The sequence below is a fragment of the Carlito syrichta genome, unplaced genomic scaffold (genome assembly GCF_000164805.1).
Source record: "Carlito syrichta isolate Samal-C Ts95f unplaced genomic scaffold, Tarsius_syrichta-2.0.1 Scaffold305677, whole genome shotgun sequence".
NCBI classification, from domain to species: Eukaryota; Metazoa; Chordata; class Mammalia; order Primates; family Tarsiidae; genus Carlito; species Carlito syrichta.
In genome coordinates this window covers 552,944-572,037 of record NW_007249773.1, presented here as the reverse complement: position 1 = coordinate 572,037, position 19,094 = coordinate 552,944, and the positions used below count along the sequence as shown (strand labels likewise).

At 44.4% G+C, this 19,094-nt stretch overlaps 1 protein-coding gene across 5 annotated transcripts in view; it reads right to left on the bottom strand.

The window, feature by feature from the left end:
* The window catches only part of IGF1 (insulin like growth factor 1), a 70,557-nt gene extending 62,518 nt beyond the window's left edge, over positions 1–8,039 (bottom strand). For 3 of the 5 annotated variants that reach the window (XM_008062221.2, XM_021714565.1, XM_008062220.2), the window contains exons 1-2: positions 7,713–8,039; positions 3,033–3,189 (exon numbers count right to left, since the gene is read on the bottom strand). In XM_008062221.2, coding sequence (XP_008060412.1) covers positions 3,033–3,189; positions 7,713–7,775 — 220 coding nt within the window. In that variant the 5' untranslated portion in view covers positions 7,776–8,039. Of the gene's footprint in view, positions 1–3,032; positions 3,190–5,879; positions 6,046–7,712 lie in introns of those variants that run through there. The other 2 variants (XM_008062222.1, XM_021714564.1) reach the window with 2 other exon arrangements.
* Positions 8,040–19,094: the final 11,055 nt, after the last annotated feature.

The window sequence follows — 19,094 nt, the reverse complement described above, 5'->3', positions numbered from 1 at the left end:
AAAGGCAGCCACAATACAACTTCTAAAATAAGGGTGAAAACAACAAGAATCGACTGACAGAGGATAGAGTTGGGGAAGAATGTTTCCTTCTAAAAGGTATTTCAGAGACTGTAAATGCTTAGAACTGACTTCTCCACACACATTAAATCTCAGGGGGATGAAAAGGAAACAGTGAAATTTATTGACAACAGTTAATACCTGTAAGAATAATTGGCTCAGTCACAAAACAGAACATCCGTGTAGCTTGGGAATAACCAAAATGTAGCCTCTGAGTCATTGTTAGCATATATTATATTCAGCTGAAAAAACTGAGTAAACATTGTTCACAGTACCAGACAACCTAATTCTTGACGGTTCTTAAGACTAAGGCCCCAAACAAATGATTCCACTTGATTCAGTTGGATTCAACTGGATTCAATTTAGTCCATTCCTGTCAGTTCAACAATCAAACACTGGCAGCTATCTTATCCAGGCATTGAACTAGCCACTGGGATTCAAAGGTAAATATATGTGTCCTTGGGCATCAAGAAATCCAGTGAGAGGACGTTATTCATGGAAAAGTGGGAGGGTAGACCTTTGTAAAGTGATGCTACAAACGGGACAAAATATTCAGGAAAAAAAAGTATATAGGACATAATCTATTTTTCATGTTGATTTTTATCTTTTTACAATACTTGATAATACTTAGGTGCATTTTAAACTCAGCTGTGAGCTCCTTAAAGCCAGAGTCCATGTCTTATTCTCACTCATGCCTAGTACAGTGTCTTACACATAGCAGATACTCCATCAATGTTCTGAGTTAAATTAAAAGATTCAAAAAGGGTTAACTTTTATGGGCAAAGAGGATTGTCCAGTTGACGAGAAAGTTAATAAGAATATTTTTGTGCATGAAATTCTACATCAGATAAAGGATTACCATGTGTCATGAAATTCTATAAGGCAGAACATATACAACATAGACTCTCAATGACAATACTGACAATAACACACAATTTACAAAACCAGTTTCTACCTAAAGGCATACTCTGAACATCCAGAGTTACTACATACAGCTTTTCTCTTTCAGGTTCTTAAGCAGAATTTTTTAAAAATTGCTAAAATTTGATTGCTGTAACAAGAGAATAAAAGAGCATTTTTAGTGTCTTGAAATTGGTTTCCATCATAGTTGTCCAATATTTTTAAGTGTCTGTGTGAGCATCTATGAGTATCATATAGTTACTTAGGACCAATCATTCTTTCCACTCTCATTTTTCAACATCTAATGCAAACACCACAGGCATGGAAGGATCCAGTTTCCATGAACTGTGCACGGAAATCCTGGAGCATGTCATGTTGAACATCACAATTCAGCCTGGCATATAACAGAGGACACTTGTAGGCTTGGCAATTACCTAGTGAACAGGATCAAAGGAAATTGCACAAATGGATTATCAAGGCAAAAAAAAAAAAAATCCTCTTGGGCATAATAAGTGAGAACCACTTTTTCATTTTTTAAAAAATGTGGACTGGTAGCAGCAAATTATAGGATAATTATGCCCACTATTGGGTCATGTGATGACCAACATTTACCTTCCACAGGATGTTTTAAAGGTAAAACAAATCTGCCATTGGAAAAAGCACCCAACCAAAGCACTCATTCATCTGCCCTGCAACAGAGAACTGGATAGAATTGCTCTATTGCCAGAAACATAAATGAATTCACTCAATTAAAGCACTGGCTGGAAGCAGAGTGGAAATTTTCCTGTTCAAGTAGTAGAAAGCACTTCTGATTCTCTGTCACTTAGTGATTTAAAAGCTATTTGTTGCCAAGTCCACTGTAAGTACAGATCACCAGTCCTCTTCCCATCTCCTCTATTTATCTCCAGACTGGTATATAGCCCCTCCCCCAGTTGTGTCTTAATACACACACACACACACACACACACACACACACACACCCACCCCTGCCTAGAGAGAGCTGACATTTGGGAGGAAGATGAGAGAGACAGCAAGTGCATGAGTTATCACAGGAGCTATTCAAAGCTTAGTAGGTAACTGAGGTAAGCTGTCTACACTTGAGTGATTTGAACCTTTAAGAATGATTCATGCTCAGTTCCCTGGAACTTTCTAAAGTTCCAAAGAAGCATACAGAATCTGGCTTTAAGTCTTTCACGGTTCTGTAATATCAAGTGAGACAGACGCATTGGAGGTAGCTTCTTCAAGCTGTCAATTCCCTTAGGTACCACAGGGTTTTGTTTGTGTTTATTATTGACAAACTTTGACTTGGCAGTCTACTTTTCATTGACTTTCGACTTTCTAATCACCTGAGATCTACTTATGAGATAAGTGACTCTGTGCCTGTCAGGGACTCTTTTCCAGATAGAGATATCACTGGAGAGCCCCAGAGAAGAGCTATGCCCAAAGAAAGCAATAACAACAACAAAATCAAGGTCGATTTTGCAGAGAGGGCAAACTACTACAGCATTTCAGCTGGCATTTAGAGTGAGCTTGCGTGTTTGCAAATGTGCCTTTGAGTGAAGTTCACTTTCTGCCTGTTCATGGTGATTTCATATTGCACGGAGCCATCCAGGAAGAACACTTCGTTCTTGCTCCTAGTCCACATGACTGGAGAGTCCTTACTATTTTATTCCAGGTTATGCATCACTTAGCGCCGCCCTCCATGTGTTCATATGTTTATGTGTGTGACCGTCGGTCTTGAAAACAAAAGCCTCAATACTGCAGCATCCTTTTGCCTGATCCTTTCACGGAAAGGCATGGAACAGTGAGGGCAGATCGTAATAGTCGAGGGAGGGCTCAGCGGGAAGTAGTTACAGACAAACTGTTAAGGAGGAAAATTCCAGCCTGGATCTGCAAAACCTGCCAAAGCCCCCACTGAAACACTATGCTTACTTTAAGGTGAGGAATCTCAGAGGCCTAGGACGGCTGCCAGCCACGGGCAGTCATTCAGTTATTCACACACTCCCTGCGGTTGTAAATCCACAGAGCCGTCTACTTCAGACTCAGAGCAGGGCATGAGAGGGAGGGCTACTTACTGAAATAAAAGCCCCTGTCTCCACACACGAACTGAAGAGCGTCCACCAGCTCAGCCCCGCAGAGCGTCTCGGGTCCGGCTGTGGCCGAGCTGGTGAAGGTGAGCAGACACAGCGCCAGGTAGAGGAGATGCGAGGAGGACATGGTGTGCGTCTTCACCTGCCCGAGAAACAGAAGGGGGTCAGGTTCCTCTGTGGTCCTTGCAAGGGTAGTGGGGTGGGGACACGGGCACATCTGCTCCCAGAATTCCATGCCTGTCTTGAATCTGAGCTGGCCGGCACAGAAGTGCAGTCAAGTGCATGCAGCCCAGCGGGGGTCGTGGACGAAGCATGTCTTGGCAGTGAACAACCTGTGTGCAATACCCATACTGCTGTGGATCTTTGGAGAAGCCCTCCCCAAGACCCTTCTCCAAGGGGTCCTGTGTCAGTTGAGCGAGATAAAATATCTGGAAACATCTACTGTGTAAATGAAAGGTGCTATTATTGCAGTGAGATCCCACACCACCCTAAGATGCTCGTCAATTTTTGTATGATCTAAGGTTAAGTTGTGCCCAGTACAGCTATGAGACCAAATAAGTTTTGTTAATTTTAATTCTCTAAATATGGGCCGTCCACAGATGGCGTATGTACTCATTATTGACTAGAATATTAAATCAACCAGAACATCATTTCCTGGCTACTGATAAAAAGAATTTACTATGACAAACAAAAGACTTGTGAAAATACTATATTCCATTATAGTTGAGTTTTTTTTTCACTTAATGAGGAAGGGAGCGAGATAGAATGAGAGAGAGAGTGAGAGAGTGAGAGACAGAGAGAGAGAGAGAGAGACAGAGAGAAAGAGAGAGAGAGAGAGAGAGAGAGAGAGAGAGAAAGATTTCTTACGGGGGCAATATCAGCAGTTAACATAACCACAAGTGGAAGACAAAAAACAGAACAGAAAAAATATGAGAACTTAGAAGTGAAGTTGGCTCATGTTAAGTAGAAGCCATTCCTGCATTCTAAAGCCCTCTGCCTCAAGTCCAATATCAAATCAACACGTGTGGAGAGAGTCCTTCCATGTACAGGACACAGGGCTCAAAACCTGCAAAAGTCTTTTCTTGCTTTGTCACAGGAATTCTGACTTCATCTCTTGGAGGGACTTACGTGTCACTGTATCCATTTTCCAGCAAAACACACTAAGAGACCCCTGGTTGGCATGACTTAGGCAAGACAGGCAGCCAAGTGGCAGCCCTGCCAGAGTCAGGATTCTTGTGACTTGAGCCTCAGTTCTCATTCTTAAGCAGTAGAAACAATGCTACAGTGACCATTGCGTTTTTCCATAGATGCGACTTCCCGGCAACCTCCCCAAGTGAGGCGTGTCACCTGTCTCAGATGCATCCACTTTCAGCAGCCCACCAAGAGCCACTGACAGAGTGCTGGGTGAGGGACTCTATTGAAAGGGTCATGAATTACACTGGAAGCTGTAATTATCAAAAGAGCCTTTTGAAACCTCACGGTAGTGGCAGGTCCATTCAACCTCATCACTTTTGGAGAAACAGACTTGGTCGTTTATTTTCTGACCACCCTCCATGGACTCCCGAATTAATGGCTCTACATCACTGGCAAAGTCTCCTTCATCATCCTAATTAAGATTTCCATTTTTGTGGCCAGATCTTCAGCCCAGTAGTTGGGGGAAAAACCCCAAACCCCTGACTCTCGTTAACACAACGTAAATATTTAGTTAATGCTTGTAAAACAGTTGAAGATGAAAAGCGCCCTCTATTTGCAAATCATCATAAATAATGGACATAAAATAGGGAGGTAAGAGCTCAGCCGAACCTTTCTTGTGTTTTCTCAGTAGGACCTCTGCCTGGAACCTTCCTCCCTCACAGAGCCAAAACAGGACTTCTAGAAGCAAGTTATCATCCAGACCTCATTTTTCTTAGTTATAAAAGAAATAATAGGGTTTTCTCCTTCAATATTTCCAGTGGAAACCTCGACAAATTCAACCCAACTGGGTTTCGTGGCCCTTTTCAAAAGAACAAACCCGTAATTAATCTTACGGAACATACCCCCACACCCTGGCAAAGGGCCAGTTCTAGAAAGTATGCTATTCGACCAATCCTATTCCTCCACCCCTCCCTTGTTTGTGGAGTTTACAGTAATGCTGAAGGTTAAACACCTACAATTGTAGATGCCTTCGAGTTCTTCAGTTTTTGTGAAATCCAAGGGAAAAAAATTACTCAACTTAGAGCCTTAGTGAATTTGGAGCTTCATTAGATGTGAAAAGCACATTTTAAATAGCTATCTCTGGTCTAGCACATGCATCCACCAATACATACACATCTCTAGCATTTAAGAATTTAAGAATTTTTATAGATTTTTTTTCATTTTGTTCTTTCTTTTGTGTCAGCTAAATATCAGTACTTATAGTTCTGGGCAAGACAGAACCTCGAGTGCATTTTCCTTTAGCTTAGGGAATAGTCCAGTACACCCACGGAGAACCAGAAAATGGATCACATTATGTTCCCCCAAAAGAAAACAATCGTGAACTTGCTGAGGATTAAAAGTGTGAAACAAGTGGCCCCATATGTTCATTATTTCTTTAACCTTTTATTTTGCCAAACACAAAAGAAATGAATCGAGAGAAAGGAAAGCCGTGACAGAGAGAAAACAAGGAAGGGTCAGAATGACACGAGGAAAGAAAAAAAAAATTAGAACACTGTCAACAATCATGCACAAATCTAAATTTTAAAAGACCTTTCTTTTTATCTTAAAGAAATGGAATATCAATTGATTCCAGATGTCTGGGCTACAATGAAAATGCCCAGTAAAATTTGAGGGCAACAGCCATAAGAAAATACTCACTGTAGGTGTGATCATTTTTGTTTTGTTCCAGGTCTTTTACGGCAGGTCAGGGTGGGTATTATGAGGCTGATGTGAACAGAAAACTGAGGACTTAAAAACATGTGCTGCTCTGTGGGTGGGGTTTGTGAAAGCATCTAGTTACATTTGGACACCCAGGCAGGTATGCTAGGAGCCTGGGTAAACTGCCTTTTGTCCATTCAAACAATGAGCAAATTGAACAGTTGGGATTTTAGTCGATCTTTCCACCTCAGTTGAGCCCTCTCTTTCCATTGTGTCTGTGGAAGCCACTGGGAATAGTGACCCAAGTGCCAGTCCATACCTGCTTGTTCCCTTCTCCTGGCTGGCTCCCTCACTGGGAAATACCTTGACACGGAGTGCACAAGCAGACTGTGAGTTCTGCCTCTGGGCAGGACCCCTTCATGCACCAAATTACACGAGAAAGACCACCCAGCTCCCTCATGCCCCTTCCTGCTTCAAGCATAGGAAAAAGTAGCAACTTATGGCCAGTGCCGCATCTGAAGTGCTCGGCATACACAAGTGTGAACAGCACATTTGGAGACAATTCTCTAAACTTGTCATTCATGCCGAGATAACATCCCACAGCCTCTTCTATGACTCCCTAAGTAGGGAGACAAAGACCCCGGCTGCCTGGTCACATAGTATACACGCATATTGACTTCATTTCTCTTAAAACAAGGTGGCCAGCATGTGTTGGCATCTCAAGAAAGGCAGAATCAGGTGTTTGACAAGGGTGGATCTTTAACTCCAGAGCCACTTTCTGGACTAAGAGAAGTCCTAGTGGTGGAGTATTTGAAAGCAGGGAATGAATACTGCACTAAGTGGCAGGGACTTTAGGGACGTCTTATGAATTGAGCCCTCGGGCAGTTGCATGGGGGGTGGGGGGGGAGAGCTGGTGACAGCGGCTTAAAACACACACACACACACACACACACACACACGTCTTAAAGGATGTAATTTTGCTGAGAATGGAAACTAGAACCACGGCCAGTGATTGGAAATGAGAAGTCGGTGCATGGACAACAGCAGCCAAATTCACCTAAAGAGATTTTATAACACTGAGTGTAAAATCAGACTTTTACGACACAAAAGCCCAAGTCCAAACTTCGCCCGTGAAAGTCCTCTCCAAAAGAGAAAAGTTGGAGAAGCAGCTCTTAGAAAGTTTCTCCTTTCCACACACAGTATGCATTTGTTTAAATCACCCGAATGTGCAAGGTCAGGAGTTGTCAAGGAGTTCTTTTTCGGAAGAACGAGTTAAACTTGGCTCTAACTTTAACCCCCCGTGCGTAAGTTCAGAGTTCCGGGACCTTAGCTCTGAAGATCGTATTTAAAAGCTATAAAATCATGCAAACATGTAACTCTTTGTATGTGGCATGCCTTGTAAATAAAATCCTGGCAAGTTACACACACACACTCACACACCTACAGGCGTGCATACAAACATGGGCTTAAAAATAAGACATCTGCACCTGCAAAAAGAAAAAAAAAATTCCAAAGTTCATACCCATACCCTTAGCCATAGATGGGATTTAAAGGAATCTTCTATAATGACACCACAGAAGCCCTGCAGAAGTGGAGGGTTTAGCATAAGTACCTTGCAATAGTTTCTACTTATACAGATATCTGTGCAAATGCATCTATCTCCCCGAGCTATTTTTCCAGATCCCACAGAATTGCATATTCAGCAATTTATAAATAACTCCCGGTTCCGAAACAATGAAAATTTTAAAGTGAATAACAGTTCTAGGCAGAAGCAAGCAGTACACAATTTAAATAAAATTCCCCCCATGACTTCAAAGAGTAAGAAATATTTACCTTCAAGAAATCACAAAAGCAGCACTTAAATAATTGGGTTGGAAGACTGCTGATTTTTCTCATTGCTTCTGAAGTACAAAGTCTGGAAATGAATTGGTTAGCAGGAATAATGAAGCAAAAAAGAATCCAGAGAGATGGAAGATGTTGAGAGCAATGTCACATTTCAATTTTGAGGACTTTATTCCATTGCGCAGGCTCTATCTGCTCTGAATTTAGCAGTGACAGTGAGATTTAGCAAACAGAAGAGGGATTTAGAGAAAATCCTCACATTTATCTACAAAACACAGGCACTGTAGACAGGAAACAGCTGGGGGAACATTTGCCTTCTCTCTCTCTCCCTCTTCTGGCAAAGTTATCGAGTAAGGACTTTTTTGGGCATGGTGACAAATAACATCATACCTTTGCATTTTAAAACTAGAGCACAGAAGCATTTTTTTCCCTTAAAAGAATGTGTGTTAGTGACAGGGTTAGCAGACATGAAAAGACTTATGCTGCCATAGAAAATAAGGATCTGTTCTCTGATTAACTTTCTCCTGGGCATGAAGACACACTCGCCTGCTAATGCACCTTACTAGCCTTAAAGGAGCCTACACGGGGGAGGGGCAAGCAGTTTTACATTCTAGAGCAAACACACAATTAAAAAAATAATAGTAATAAAGGACAGAAAGACCATCTCCAGCAAACCCTCCGTGTTTAACCCTGAAGTGACCGGGGTAAAGTGGATTGGAAGACAGCACCCAGTGACCCCCTTGTCCTAGTTGCTCTGTGAGGGAAATGATCTCATTTCTAGAACCTACAGAGGGGCGGGCAGCCTGGGATGGGTCCTGGCAGGACAGTGGCTTGGACTTTTTTTTGCCTGAGAGGAGGCAAAGACAGTGTGAGTTGTAAAACCAACTGATAAAGAAAAGCAGGTCTTTTTCTTCATTCTTCTGGTAGGCTGCCCAGGAAGGACACCTGAGGGGCAGATGCTTTTACTGGTGTTTAAATTTTTCTGCATAACTTGAACCTATGTGTGTGTGCTTGTGTGTGTGTTGTGTGTGTGTGTGTGTGTGTGTGTGTGTGTGTGTGTGTGTGTATTTTCTTTCTCCAATTTTGTGTTTTAAATAACACCAGCTGGCTAGCAATACCCTCTCAAGGGTTATGATGTCATTCAAATCCCTCAACTGGGTGACTGGCCGGCAACGTGGTCCAAGCCAGCTGTTTTGCTATTTATAACGTACACTTGCCTTTGCCATTGAGAATTCAGTTCTGATCTTTTGTCGATATAGTCTGTACCTATTTCTCTCTGGTTTTGCAAAGCAGGAGATAAGAAAGTGGACTATGAAATAAGGTTGCAAAAGCCCCAAGCAGACATACCTTTTTTCCCTAGACAGGTCTCCAGACCTGGTTTCCCAGGAATGGTGGACCTCCTTGCATTTTTTTTTCTTCGTGATTCCCAGGCGACTGATGTATCAACTGGAAACAGAGGTCTGCTGGAAACCATACTCTGGCTCTTTATGTTGTCCTGGGGCCAGAGATTTGTTTGTAGAAGTGGTTGCCCTCAAAAGAAAACCTGTTTGGTTTTGAAAGGGGGTTGGGTTTGGTCAAGTCTTCTGTGTGGTTAATGCCTTGTAGCAATGTTTACCTTGCAGAAATAGAAGTTGGAAGTCTGGGCTGTTTCAGCGGTGACTATCTGGCACTGTTTCGTGAGCTCCTACTATGTGCTCAACAGCATACCTCCCTAGGGAAAGCAAGGGGAGCAAGATACATCAAGGCCTGCAGGGGCTTCTGGCCGAGGGGCAGAGACAAAGAAGAAAACCTCGTGGTCATGTGGTGGGTACGTAGTTTTTAAAAAATATGAAGAGTGCACAGGGAGAGAACCAAAGAGCTGATCTCACCTGACTCCCAGGTGAGAAAGTTCGGAGAGTTGGGCACAGGCTAGAGTCTCAGTGCTGAGTTCTTTGTTCCACCACCGTTCACCTTCCCAGGGACCGGACTTTGTTCCACCCCTTCCCATGGCAGCTTTAACTGTTCCGAAATGTCCTAGAAGCTGATGACAATTTTCCAGGTCTGATGTGCCCTCTGGGCGTACACAATGCACAGATGACCTTAACCCACAACCATCTCATATGGAAGACTTCTTTGGGGACAGAACACAGACTGTCCCATCAGACACTGCGCTCTCGCAATATCAACACACTGACTCACAGTCTCTTGGTTTTATAACCCCAATTACCCTTAACGGATAATTAGGTTTTAATTTATGTCCCAGTTTTTATATCACAATCAAAGAAAACTGGAATTTCAGTGAGTCGTAATTGTCATCAGCTGTGCTTTGGAAACATTCCGATGAGAGCTATCGGTTTCCAATGGGGGAAGCAATTTCCTCAAGTGATTGATGTATATTTCAATTTGGAGAATGGTCTGTATTTCTGAGGAGGGTGCGCCAGCAACAGAGCAGACAACAGAGCAGGACAATAATTCCTAGAGAAATGGCCATTTTCTTTGCACATTCCAGGAGTCAGTACGAAAATGAAAGAGCAGTAACTGTACGTGCCACACGGCTACTTTTTAATGCCTGAGCGCTCTACCTGTTTAGGAGACAAAGAAATGAAGCCACCTCCCACCCAAGAGTCCGTGGTGGTCGTAAATCGAGTGCCCAGAACAAGTGCAGGTCATGAAGTCCCACCAGAGAGCCACATCCAGGGTCATTCTAAAATTACTGAATGATTATGTAGTCTCCCACCTGGAAAATTTTGACAGCGAGATAAGGGAATTGTGTGCCCCCAAAATAGCTAACTGCAAGAATGTTCTCATCGTGAGAACATCCACTCCTGGAAATTCAGAGATTCACAGTTTCACCTTTTGCATGTGTAATGCCTGTGGCATATAAATAACTCTCTCCTAAAGCCTTCTACTTGAGTAGCGTATTTGCATAAAGCTGCAGCCTTAGAAGGCTTCTGACACCTTTCATTTAAAAAAAAAAAAAAGGTTGTTTCTTTCCTTAAAGGGCAAGCCGGTTGAGGTTTGCAGAAAGCGAGGCTAGGGTGGCCAAGGTCCCAACCTTTCTTTTTTGCTCAAGCCATGCTCTGGGCCTTCTCTGTGTCACTGGAGAAGAGATCATCCGAAAAGTAATTTCGTATCTATGTGCAAGAGGGCATATTTGCTATTTATTTCATGAATGTCTTTGCTAACTCCTAAGAAAAGCTCAGAACGGATATTTGGAGTAATAGAACTTTAGAACCCAATAAAGGATAAGGCCTGAGGTTCTAGGCAACCCACCAGGCAAAGAACGAGGGGAGAAACTCTTGGATGTTTCTCTTAGATCATGCTTTGTGGGAAGGGTTGTCTGGGAGCGTATTCTCCAAAGTATGAGGTCAAGAGCTTGTCAATTTGGAATATAAAACTCAGAGGAAAAGACCGAACCTCCAAAAACTCAACGTGCTACAGAGCAAGGGGACTCATGTCCGCTCCAAAAGAGCTGCTCGGAAGATGCTGGCTACTCCCCAGGAAGACCTTTGGTAGCTCACAGGAGCTGCTGGAACTCCTTGGAGAAGCACTGTCCCCACAGCTAGGGAAAACCGAAACAGGGAGGAGAGATCCTCTCACGAAAGAAATCGGTGCTTTCTTTTCATCATCCAGACTTGGATCTCGATTCTTCTAATATGTCAAAAGGACAAGTGCAGGGAACAGAGACGAAGCTGTTGGGGCTGGTGTGGGCAAAATAATTCTTCTCCACGACAGAGGAGGAATCACTGCCCGGGGAAAGGATGAGACGGTGGAGCAGACAGCTCGTGGGCTCACCACACGCGCCCCAGGTTGCAAAGAAGGTGGGGGAAGAGGCACCAAGGACAAACCTCAGGGTGGGACCCACGTAAGCGCTTTCCCTGGGAATAAAAAAATTGTGCGCGCCCTCTAGTGGGAGTCTGGGAAACTTCCAGGGTTCTCTTCACCGTGGCTGCGGGCGGGCCGGCCGGGCCGGGAGTGGGGGCTTTGAAAGCTCTGAAGTTAAATAAATATACTTTAAGCGGCACGTATCTTGAGTTGAGTGAAGTCTTTTGAATGTTCAACTGTCTGTAATTTCATAACCTTCGTGGGACGATGGGCGACTTCTTCAGGGCCGTATCCCTGATACCTAACTCCTGGGGCACAGACTCAAAACATTTTGTTGAATGAATGAAAGTCTGGAAAAAAATGATGAAGCCAAAACATAAAAAGACCACAAGCTCTTTGAGAGAAAGATAGCCAGTCTCCTCACTTTATAGATAAGAAGTAAGACGGACGGCAGGGGTGGAGGATAGAAAAACGACTTGAACAAAATACACGTAGGTACTCAGGAATGCAACTCAGGCTTGGTCTTCCCGTCTGCTCTGCACTCTGTCACATGGGTTTTCAAGGTGTGGGCTGTAACACCCGTGCTCAGAGACCTCAGTGTTGAGGAAACACGTAGGTAGAGAAGGGGTTCCATTTTGGTTCTCTTTCTAGCCTGAATTTCCCAAGGAGAACGTCTCCGTTGGGTACCAGCCTGTCTTCCATGTCTTCCTAACACTCACCATTCTCTCCTTTTCACATAAAGCTACTCTCAAGCCCAAAGTCTTCTCAGGCCGCATTTTCTATCCAGGATTTAATAAAACTGTTTTGTCTTTATTTGCTTTCAAGAATAGCTCCCATGTAGGGTAAGTGACGCTGTCGTTTTAAAACATACGTATCTAAGTCTTAAAAACATCAAGTCAGGATAAGATACACACTTACAGTAAGTAAACGATATTACAGGCGTCTGACAGTTATCACACACAATGTGTAGGCGGTGTTTGAAAGTGTGCTGTGTGGGAATCACTGCGGTGTAAACTGCTATTGTGTTAGCAAAACAAATAGCCACCAAGCACAGGCAGGGAACAAAGACCCGTAGATGAAAAATAGGCCGCCATGGGTATGGGTTAATTACATTTCTAGACAATTTGATCCTCTTTGAGCTCACTCATTTTTTCACTCGAGTCTTCCATCCAGCCTGGAAATGTTGAAAAGGGGTTAGTCGACTGAATAGCATCTGAGTTAGGCCTTGAAGCATGAGTTTACCTCTAAGACAAAAAACAAAAAAACAAAAAAAAAGATCAAGGCTGTTCCAGGCAGAGGGAACAGCATAAGCAAAGCTATGCAGGAATGATGAGGCTCCAGGGGGATGAGCTTGCAGTCTTGTGCTCTGAGTTCTGCCCGGTGGAACCATTTCATCCCAGTCTCCCCATCAATAACCACCTTCACGTGGTTGGAGGACTGGAAAACAGCGCTTCCCTCGCGTGACAAGATTTGTGTGTTACCAAATCTGTGGTTAATCCTGGGAATGGCATACTGCCTCCAGGTAAATGTGTGATAACAGACCCGGGTCACCTTTCACCGAGGTCCATGAGAGCAGTCCAGAGTAAGAATGAGGTATACGCTGGGCTCGATGGCCCAGCCTGTCATCCCAGTGCTTTGGGAAGCAGAGGCGAGTGGATTGCCTGAGCTCGCGGGTTCAAGACCAGCCCGGGCAACTTGGCGAAACCTCGTCTCTACAATAAATCAAAAATTGGCCGCGCATGGTAGCGTACACTTGCAGTTTGGGCTACTTGGAATGGTGAGGCAGAAGGATCACCTAAGCCCAGCAGGTGGATGCTGGGATGGGCCGTGAGTGTGCTGCTGCACTCCAGCCTGGGTGACAGAGTGAGGCTCCAACTCAAAAAAAAAAAAAAAAAAAGAATGAGGTACAGACTGATCACCCAATCATTTTGCCAAATATTCAATGTTTCAAGATTAATTATAGTGTTTATACTTTGGGAGGCAGGTTTTAATAGAAAAATCAAGTGATTGCGTGTGATGATTTTCCACTATAAGGGTTGAGGCAAAAAGTCCTTGTTTCTGGTGAGCACTGAACTCCCTGGGGACACTGGTTCATCAGAGCATCACCCTTTCCTGTGGGGCAATTGAAGTTTTGTGCTCTCTGAGAGTAGGGCTTACACCCCCAGGCTCGATCTGTCCCTTCAAGGTGGCGACTGGGGAACCTTCCAGACTGCTTCCTGTTGGGGTACTCTGCACACATAGAAGACCGAGTCCTCAGTTGCAGAGGAGATGCTGCGTGTAGGACGCCCTTAGTAGAGATCTATCTGGTAAGGGTACATTCTTGGAAACAGTACCTTGTCCTCTGCCTAGCACAGACCCCCGAGCATGGAATGAACACCTTGCAGACGCTCAGATGGACTTTGAAAACACTTTGGTTCTTTTCACAACACCGTGGTGAAAACATCGACTTCTTTCAGAGCCCCAAATAAAGTTTTAGACTTAGTTGTGTTAGTCAGGGTTCTCCAGAGAGACAGAATCAACAGGATGTGTACATGGCTCTACAGAGAACTTTATTTTAAGGAACTGGCTCACGTGAATTGTGGTGGTTTGGCAAGTTCCAAGTGGGCAGGGTAGACCAGCAGGCTGGAGACCCAGGGAAGGGTGAGAATGCAGTCTGCGGGCAGAGCTCCCTTTGGTTCTGAGGTCAGTCTTTTCCTCTTAAGGCCTTCAACTGATTAGGGAAAGACATCCACATTATATAGAGGGCAAAAGGCTTTACTCAAAGTCCACTGATATAAATGTGCATTTCCCTTCAAGAAAACCATAGAGACATCTGGAATGAAGCTTGACCAAGTATCAGGGTATTGTGGCCCAGCTAAGTTGACACATAAGATTAACCATCATTCCAGGGTCTCTCCGAACATTCGCTGTCCTCCCTTACTAAAACGGCACCACAGTAACATTCTTTTCCTAGTTGCAGAAAAAGAAGACTCAAGTTAATGGATTATATATTCTTTTTTTTCCCCCAAGGATTTTAATATACAATAATTTATTGAGTGTTTAAAAAGCCATTGGGAGACAGGGTAGAAATTTTACCATGAAGGTCTTTCAGAAGCTTGTCCAGGGACTCAGAGCAAATAAAAACCACATTCATGACATGAAGTGTGTCTAAATGGGGTGCCAGAAAGTCACAGCTCATGGGTGAGTCGGTGCCTGGTACTTGCTGGGTGCAGAGTCTTGTGAGTGAGGGCCTGACCCCCATCCTTTGCAGGGTTCGAGTTGGGGAGTCCAGGCTGCCTCTAGTCAGCTCTCCCCCATGGGTGTGTGTCTGTGTCATCAGAGCTCTGAGATTGTCAGGTGAGGATGTCTCTCCTCCTCAGCCATCATCAGAAGAGTCTGGGTTTCCTCAGCAGATGCAGTTTTTTGCTGCCTGAGCACCTGCAGGATGCACTCAGGGAGTCTCAAGGCCTCGCAGAACACAGCCACCCCTCGGTGATCAAAGGTGTCCAGGGTCAGGCTCAGCATCAGAAGTGTCTTGCTCTGGGTGAGTTCAGAGGCAAGATCCTCACAGCAGAGGCTGGTTAACTTACATGCTTCCAGCCTGAGAGCTTGCAAGCGGCAGTTGGGCGGTCTCAGAGTGTCACACAGCAGCTTGGTGCCCAGATCTTCAATGTCATTGTATCCAAGTTGCAGATTTTTCAGTTTTGATTGCAGGTGCGGACCAGGCCAGGTCTTCACAGCTGACAGCAGTGATGAAACATTGTATCAGACCCAGGGACTGCAAGGAGCCGTCTGGGTGCTTCAAGGCCTCACAGAGCATCCCCATTCCTTCGTCATTCAAGTCACTGGCACTGAGTTCTAGATGGCAGAGGCTTCTGTTGTGCAAAAGAGCTTCAGAGATGTGTTCCCAGCAACATCCACTGAGGTAGCAGCAAGCCAGCTCAATACTTTGAAAGTGACAGATAGGATGCTTCAGCTGATTACACAAGGTCACAGAGGTGGACTCGCTGAAGTGACTGTCCTGCACTTGGAGTTCTCTGAGGTCCTTATTGGTGAACACCAAGCAAACGTGATGCCAGCAAATGAAATGTGCATTCGACATACAGCTGTGTCCCTTCTCTTCCTGAAAGCCATCTTGGACAGAAAAACAAAGTTTTCTCAAGTCAGTGCAGCATTTTAAGCAGCAGGCAGCAACCATCAAGTCCACGTTTTCAGTGATAGAGAAGTTCACTTCTTGGAGGAAGCTCACCGCCCGCCTTACAAAGGCTTCCTCCTGCATCTCGAACAGACAGTAAAACAGCCTCAAGGAATCCACCTGTCCCCGGAGGTGGAACTGCCGCTTGATCTGCACGAGTGGAACTGCCGCTTGATCTCTTGGGACAGCTGGAAGCCAAAAATGCATCCAGCTTTTGTTGTTCCTTTTCGTTCAAGAGGCCGGTGACAAAACAGCCCCCCCAGACCCAGTGTGCCTTCTTCACTTTCTTCAGGTAGGTGACAAGTAGTTCTATGCATCTGACGACTGGGTTGGGATGGTTGCGGTGGCTCCTTTGCAGATAGAACATGGTGACACAGAACTCCTGAACATACGTGTGGAGGAACGAGTATGAGCTCTCACACTCCCTGTGCTTCAGAAGCAGCTTTGTGCTAAGCAGCGTGGGGACATCTGCATCTCTGATCCCATTTCTCCTGAGATCCTTGTCGCAGAACTCAAACATGTCGGTCCACATGCCCTGGCAGTCAGGGAGCACAGGCCCTTGAGTTGGCCCTGGCTTCACCCACTGGGCCCACAGGCCCCCTTGGATGTGAAGAGGTTGAAGATGAACGAGGAATACAGGGAGGTGGTGCATCAGCAGGTGAGTGCCAGGTCTCTGTCTCTCTCTTTCTCTTGCTTCAGACGGGAGCACATGATCCAGCAGAGGAGGGGGGTTTTGCACATGGAAAAGAGCTGCTCATTTTCTCTCGCAGCATGGAAGGCTTCCATGGTTCTGTTCATGTCTTGAAACATACAGCAGAAATACAGCCTCCTGTAGCTCTCCTTGAACCCCTTCAGGTTCACCACCTGTGGGCATTCCAGCAGGCCTGAGAGTTCCTCTGGGCACTCAGGTGAGACTGCAATGAGCAGCGAAGACTCCAGGAGCATCTTCCTTCTCAGCAAACTGCACAGGAGGACCAGGACCGGCTGCTTTTCCGTCCAGTCACTGTGCAGGTCTGACTCGGGGACATTCAAGTCGCATTTCAGTTGTTCAAAGCTGTTGATGATGAACGGGAGTCTCTCTGGCTGGGACGTGATCTCTGCTACAGGAGCTGGGGGCTCGGGCCACTCTCCAGAAATCAACTCAGCCAGGCTCGTAGCCGTCCATCGCTTCAGGTCCCGGCAGCAGAAGTAGAACACATATGAGGACCTGTCCTGGTAGAGGGTATTCTCCCACCAGGCCAACATCAGCTTCATCAGGAAGGACGTTTTCCCAATTCCTTGTGGCCCTTGAAAGACTACTGTATGTGGCAGCTTCCCGGTCTCCTTGGGAGCAAAATAGCGCTGCCAGCATTCATGCTCTTCCTGGCTGACTTTCTGCTGAAAGTATCCTTGACTCTCAGGGATAAATCTTCTGGACCACATGTTGATGAATTTCTTCTTTATGTGAGCTTGACACAACTTTGTGTGTCTTGTAGGTCTCTATGTCTTTCTCATCCTTGCAAATATCTTTTTACCTGTCTTCTTTAATGTGTTTTTTCTTCCATTTGACATTGTTGTAAGTCATCTATAGCGTCTTTGAGTTTTTCATGAACTTGTCTGTATGGTTCCATTACTTGACCCATCTCTTCTCTTCTTCTTCCTGCCCCTGAAGTATTTCCTCACCTTCATCCAGAGGACGGTCTGCCGGAGACTAAAACGGAGAAAAGACGTCAGCCGTCCGCGAAACCTGCATCCTCTGTGTCCAAGGATTATATATGCTAATTCTAAGTTTTCTTCTCCTCTGCTTTACTTAAGCCTGTGGTTCCTGAACGTACTGTTTTCTGGTCATTGCCAAAAAAGAAGTAATGAGTCACCCGTCTTGGCTATGTCATTAATATTTTATGAAGATGCTGCCCGTGGGTGACAGGAACCTAAGCCTCGGCAACATAGTGAGACCCCATCGCTACAAAAAAATAAAAATGGAAAAATTTAGGTGGGCATGGTTGTATATGCCAGTAGTCCCAGTTGCACAGGAAGCTGAGGAAGGAGGATTGCTTGATCCCAGGAGGTCAAGGCTGCAGTGAGCTGTGACTGTGCCACTGCACTCCAACCTAGGTGACAGAATGACACCCTGTCTCTAAAATAGACAGGGTTATGTGGTCGCACGGCTAGCTCAGACGGTAGAGCATGAGGGTATTAAAATAAACGGTGTTTTCTCTTATCCTACCACGAGTAGGAACAATGCGCATAGAACACACACACACATATACACACACTCAAAATGGAGGGAGGTTTCCTACAAGCTTATGCCTTCAGAGGCTGATTGCCCTACAAGCTTATGCTTCAGAGGCTGATGCTTGGCCTTTTGTGGGGCCATGGCCATTTGGATAGCATGACACACGTGATTTCAACACTTTTCTGCCTTTTCTAAATATATATGTACATTTAGCATTGAGCAGGTATTATTTTCTGTAGTCAGGAAAAGTCTGACAAAACAGGTATTGAAAACATCACTGATAGGTGCATTCTGTCCCATCTGTCCTTGGCATTCGCTGAACACATAACGTGTATGCGTGTGTTTGTGTGCATGTATATTTAGCTACACGGTTTTCCTCTTAGCCTCTGTAAGTATCATCTTGGTCTTGGCTTGCTTATTTGACATCCACATAAGTGTGTTTATCAGACTCCATTTTCATTCTTCACCATTTTTGTCATGTCTTTAAAGTCCATTCTTTTCCTTTCCATTTGCCTGGCATTGTTCCACATTAGATTGATGGATTCCTGATTATGGCATGGGATTCTAACCAGTCTCCCTCATGGCACTCTAGCCAGTGTCTGGTTGCTGGGATCATCTTTCTCACATACCATATTCAGGAGCATGCAGTGGCTTCTCCAAGTCTCATGCGTCTCCCTCCTGCCGTTCAAAGCACTCCCTTCCTCGGCATTGTCATCTCTGACTAACACTCAGCATGACTTCTTTGTAACTAACCTGTTATTGTTCACCACAATGCCCAGTTCTCAGCATAATGCGTGGTTTTTAATAGATGCTCAACAAATATTTGTAAATTAATAATTTGTATTAATATTTGTAATAATTAATAATCTGCATTAATATTTGTAAATTATTAATTTACAGATATTTGTAAATTAGTGATGATATGAACAAAAATGACCATTGCTGAGCTTGTATTATATTAATTCTTCATTTCACATCAATCGAACGATCTTTTACAATTATTACACACCTCAGTGAAACATATTCTCTAGTCTCATTTCTAAATTATTTTTTGAATATTTAATTTAATTTAATCTTTTTTGGGGGGGGAGGTTTGTTTTTTTGTTTGTTTGTTTGTTTTTGTTTTGTTTTGTTTTTTTGAGTTGGAGTCTCACTCTGTCGCCCAGACTGGAGTGCAGTG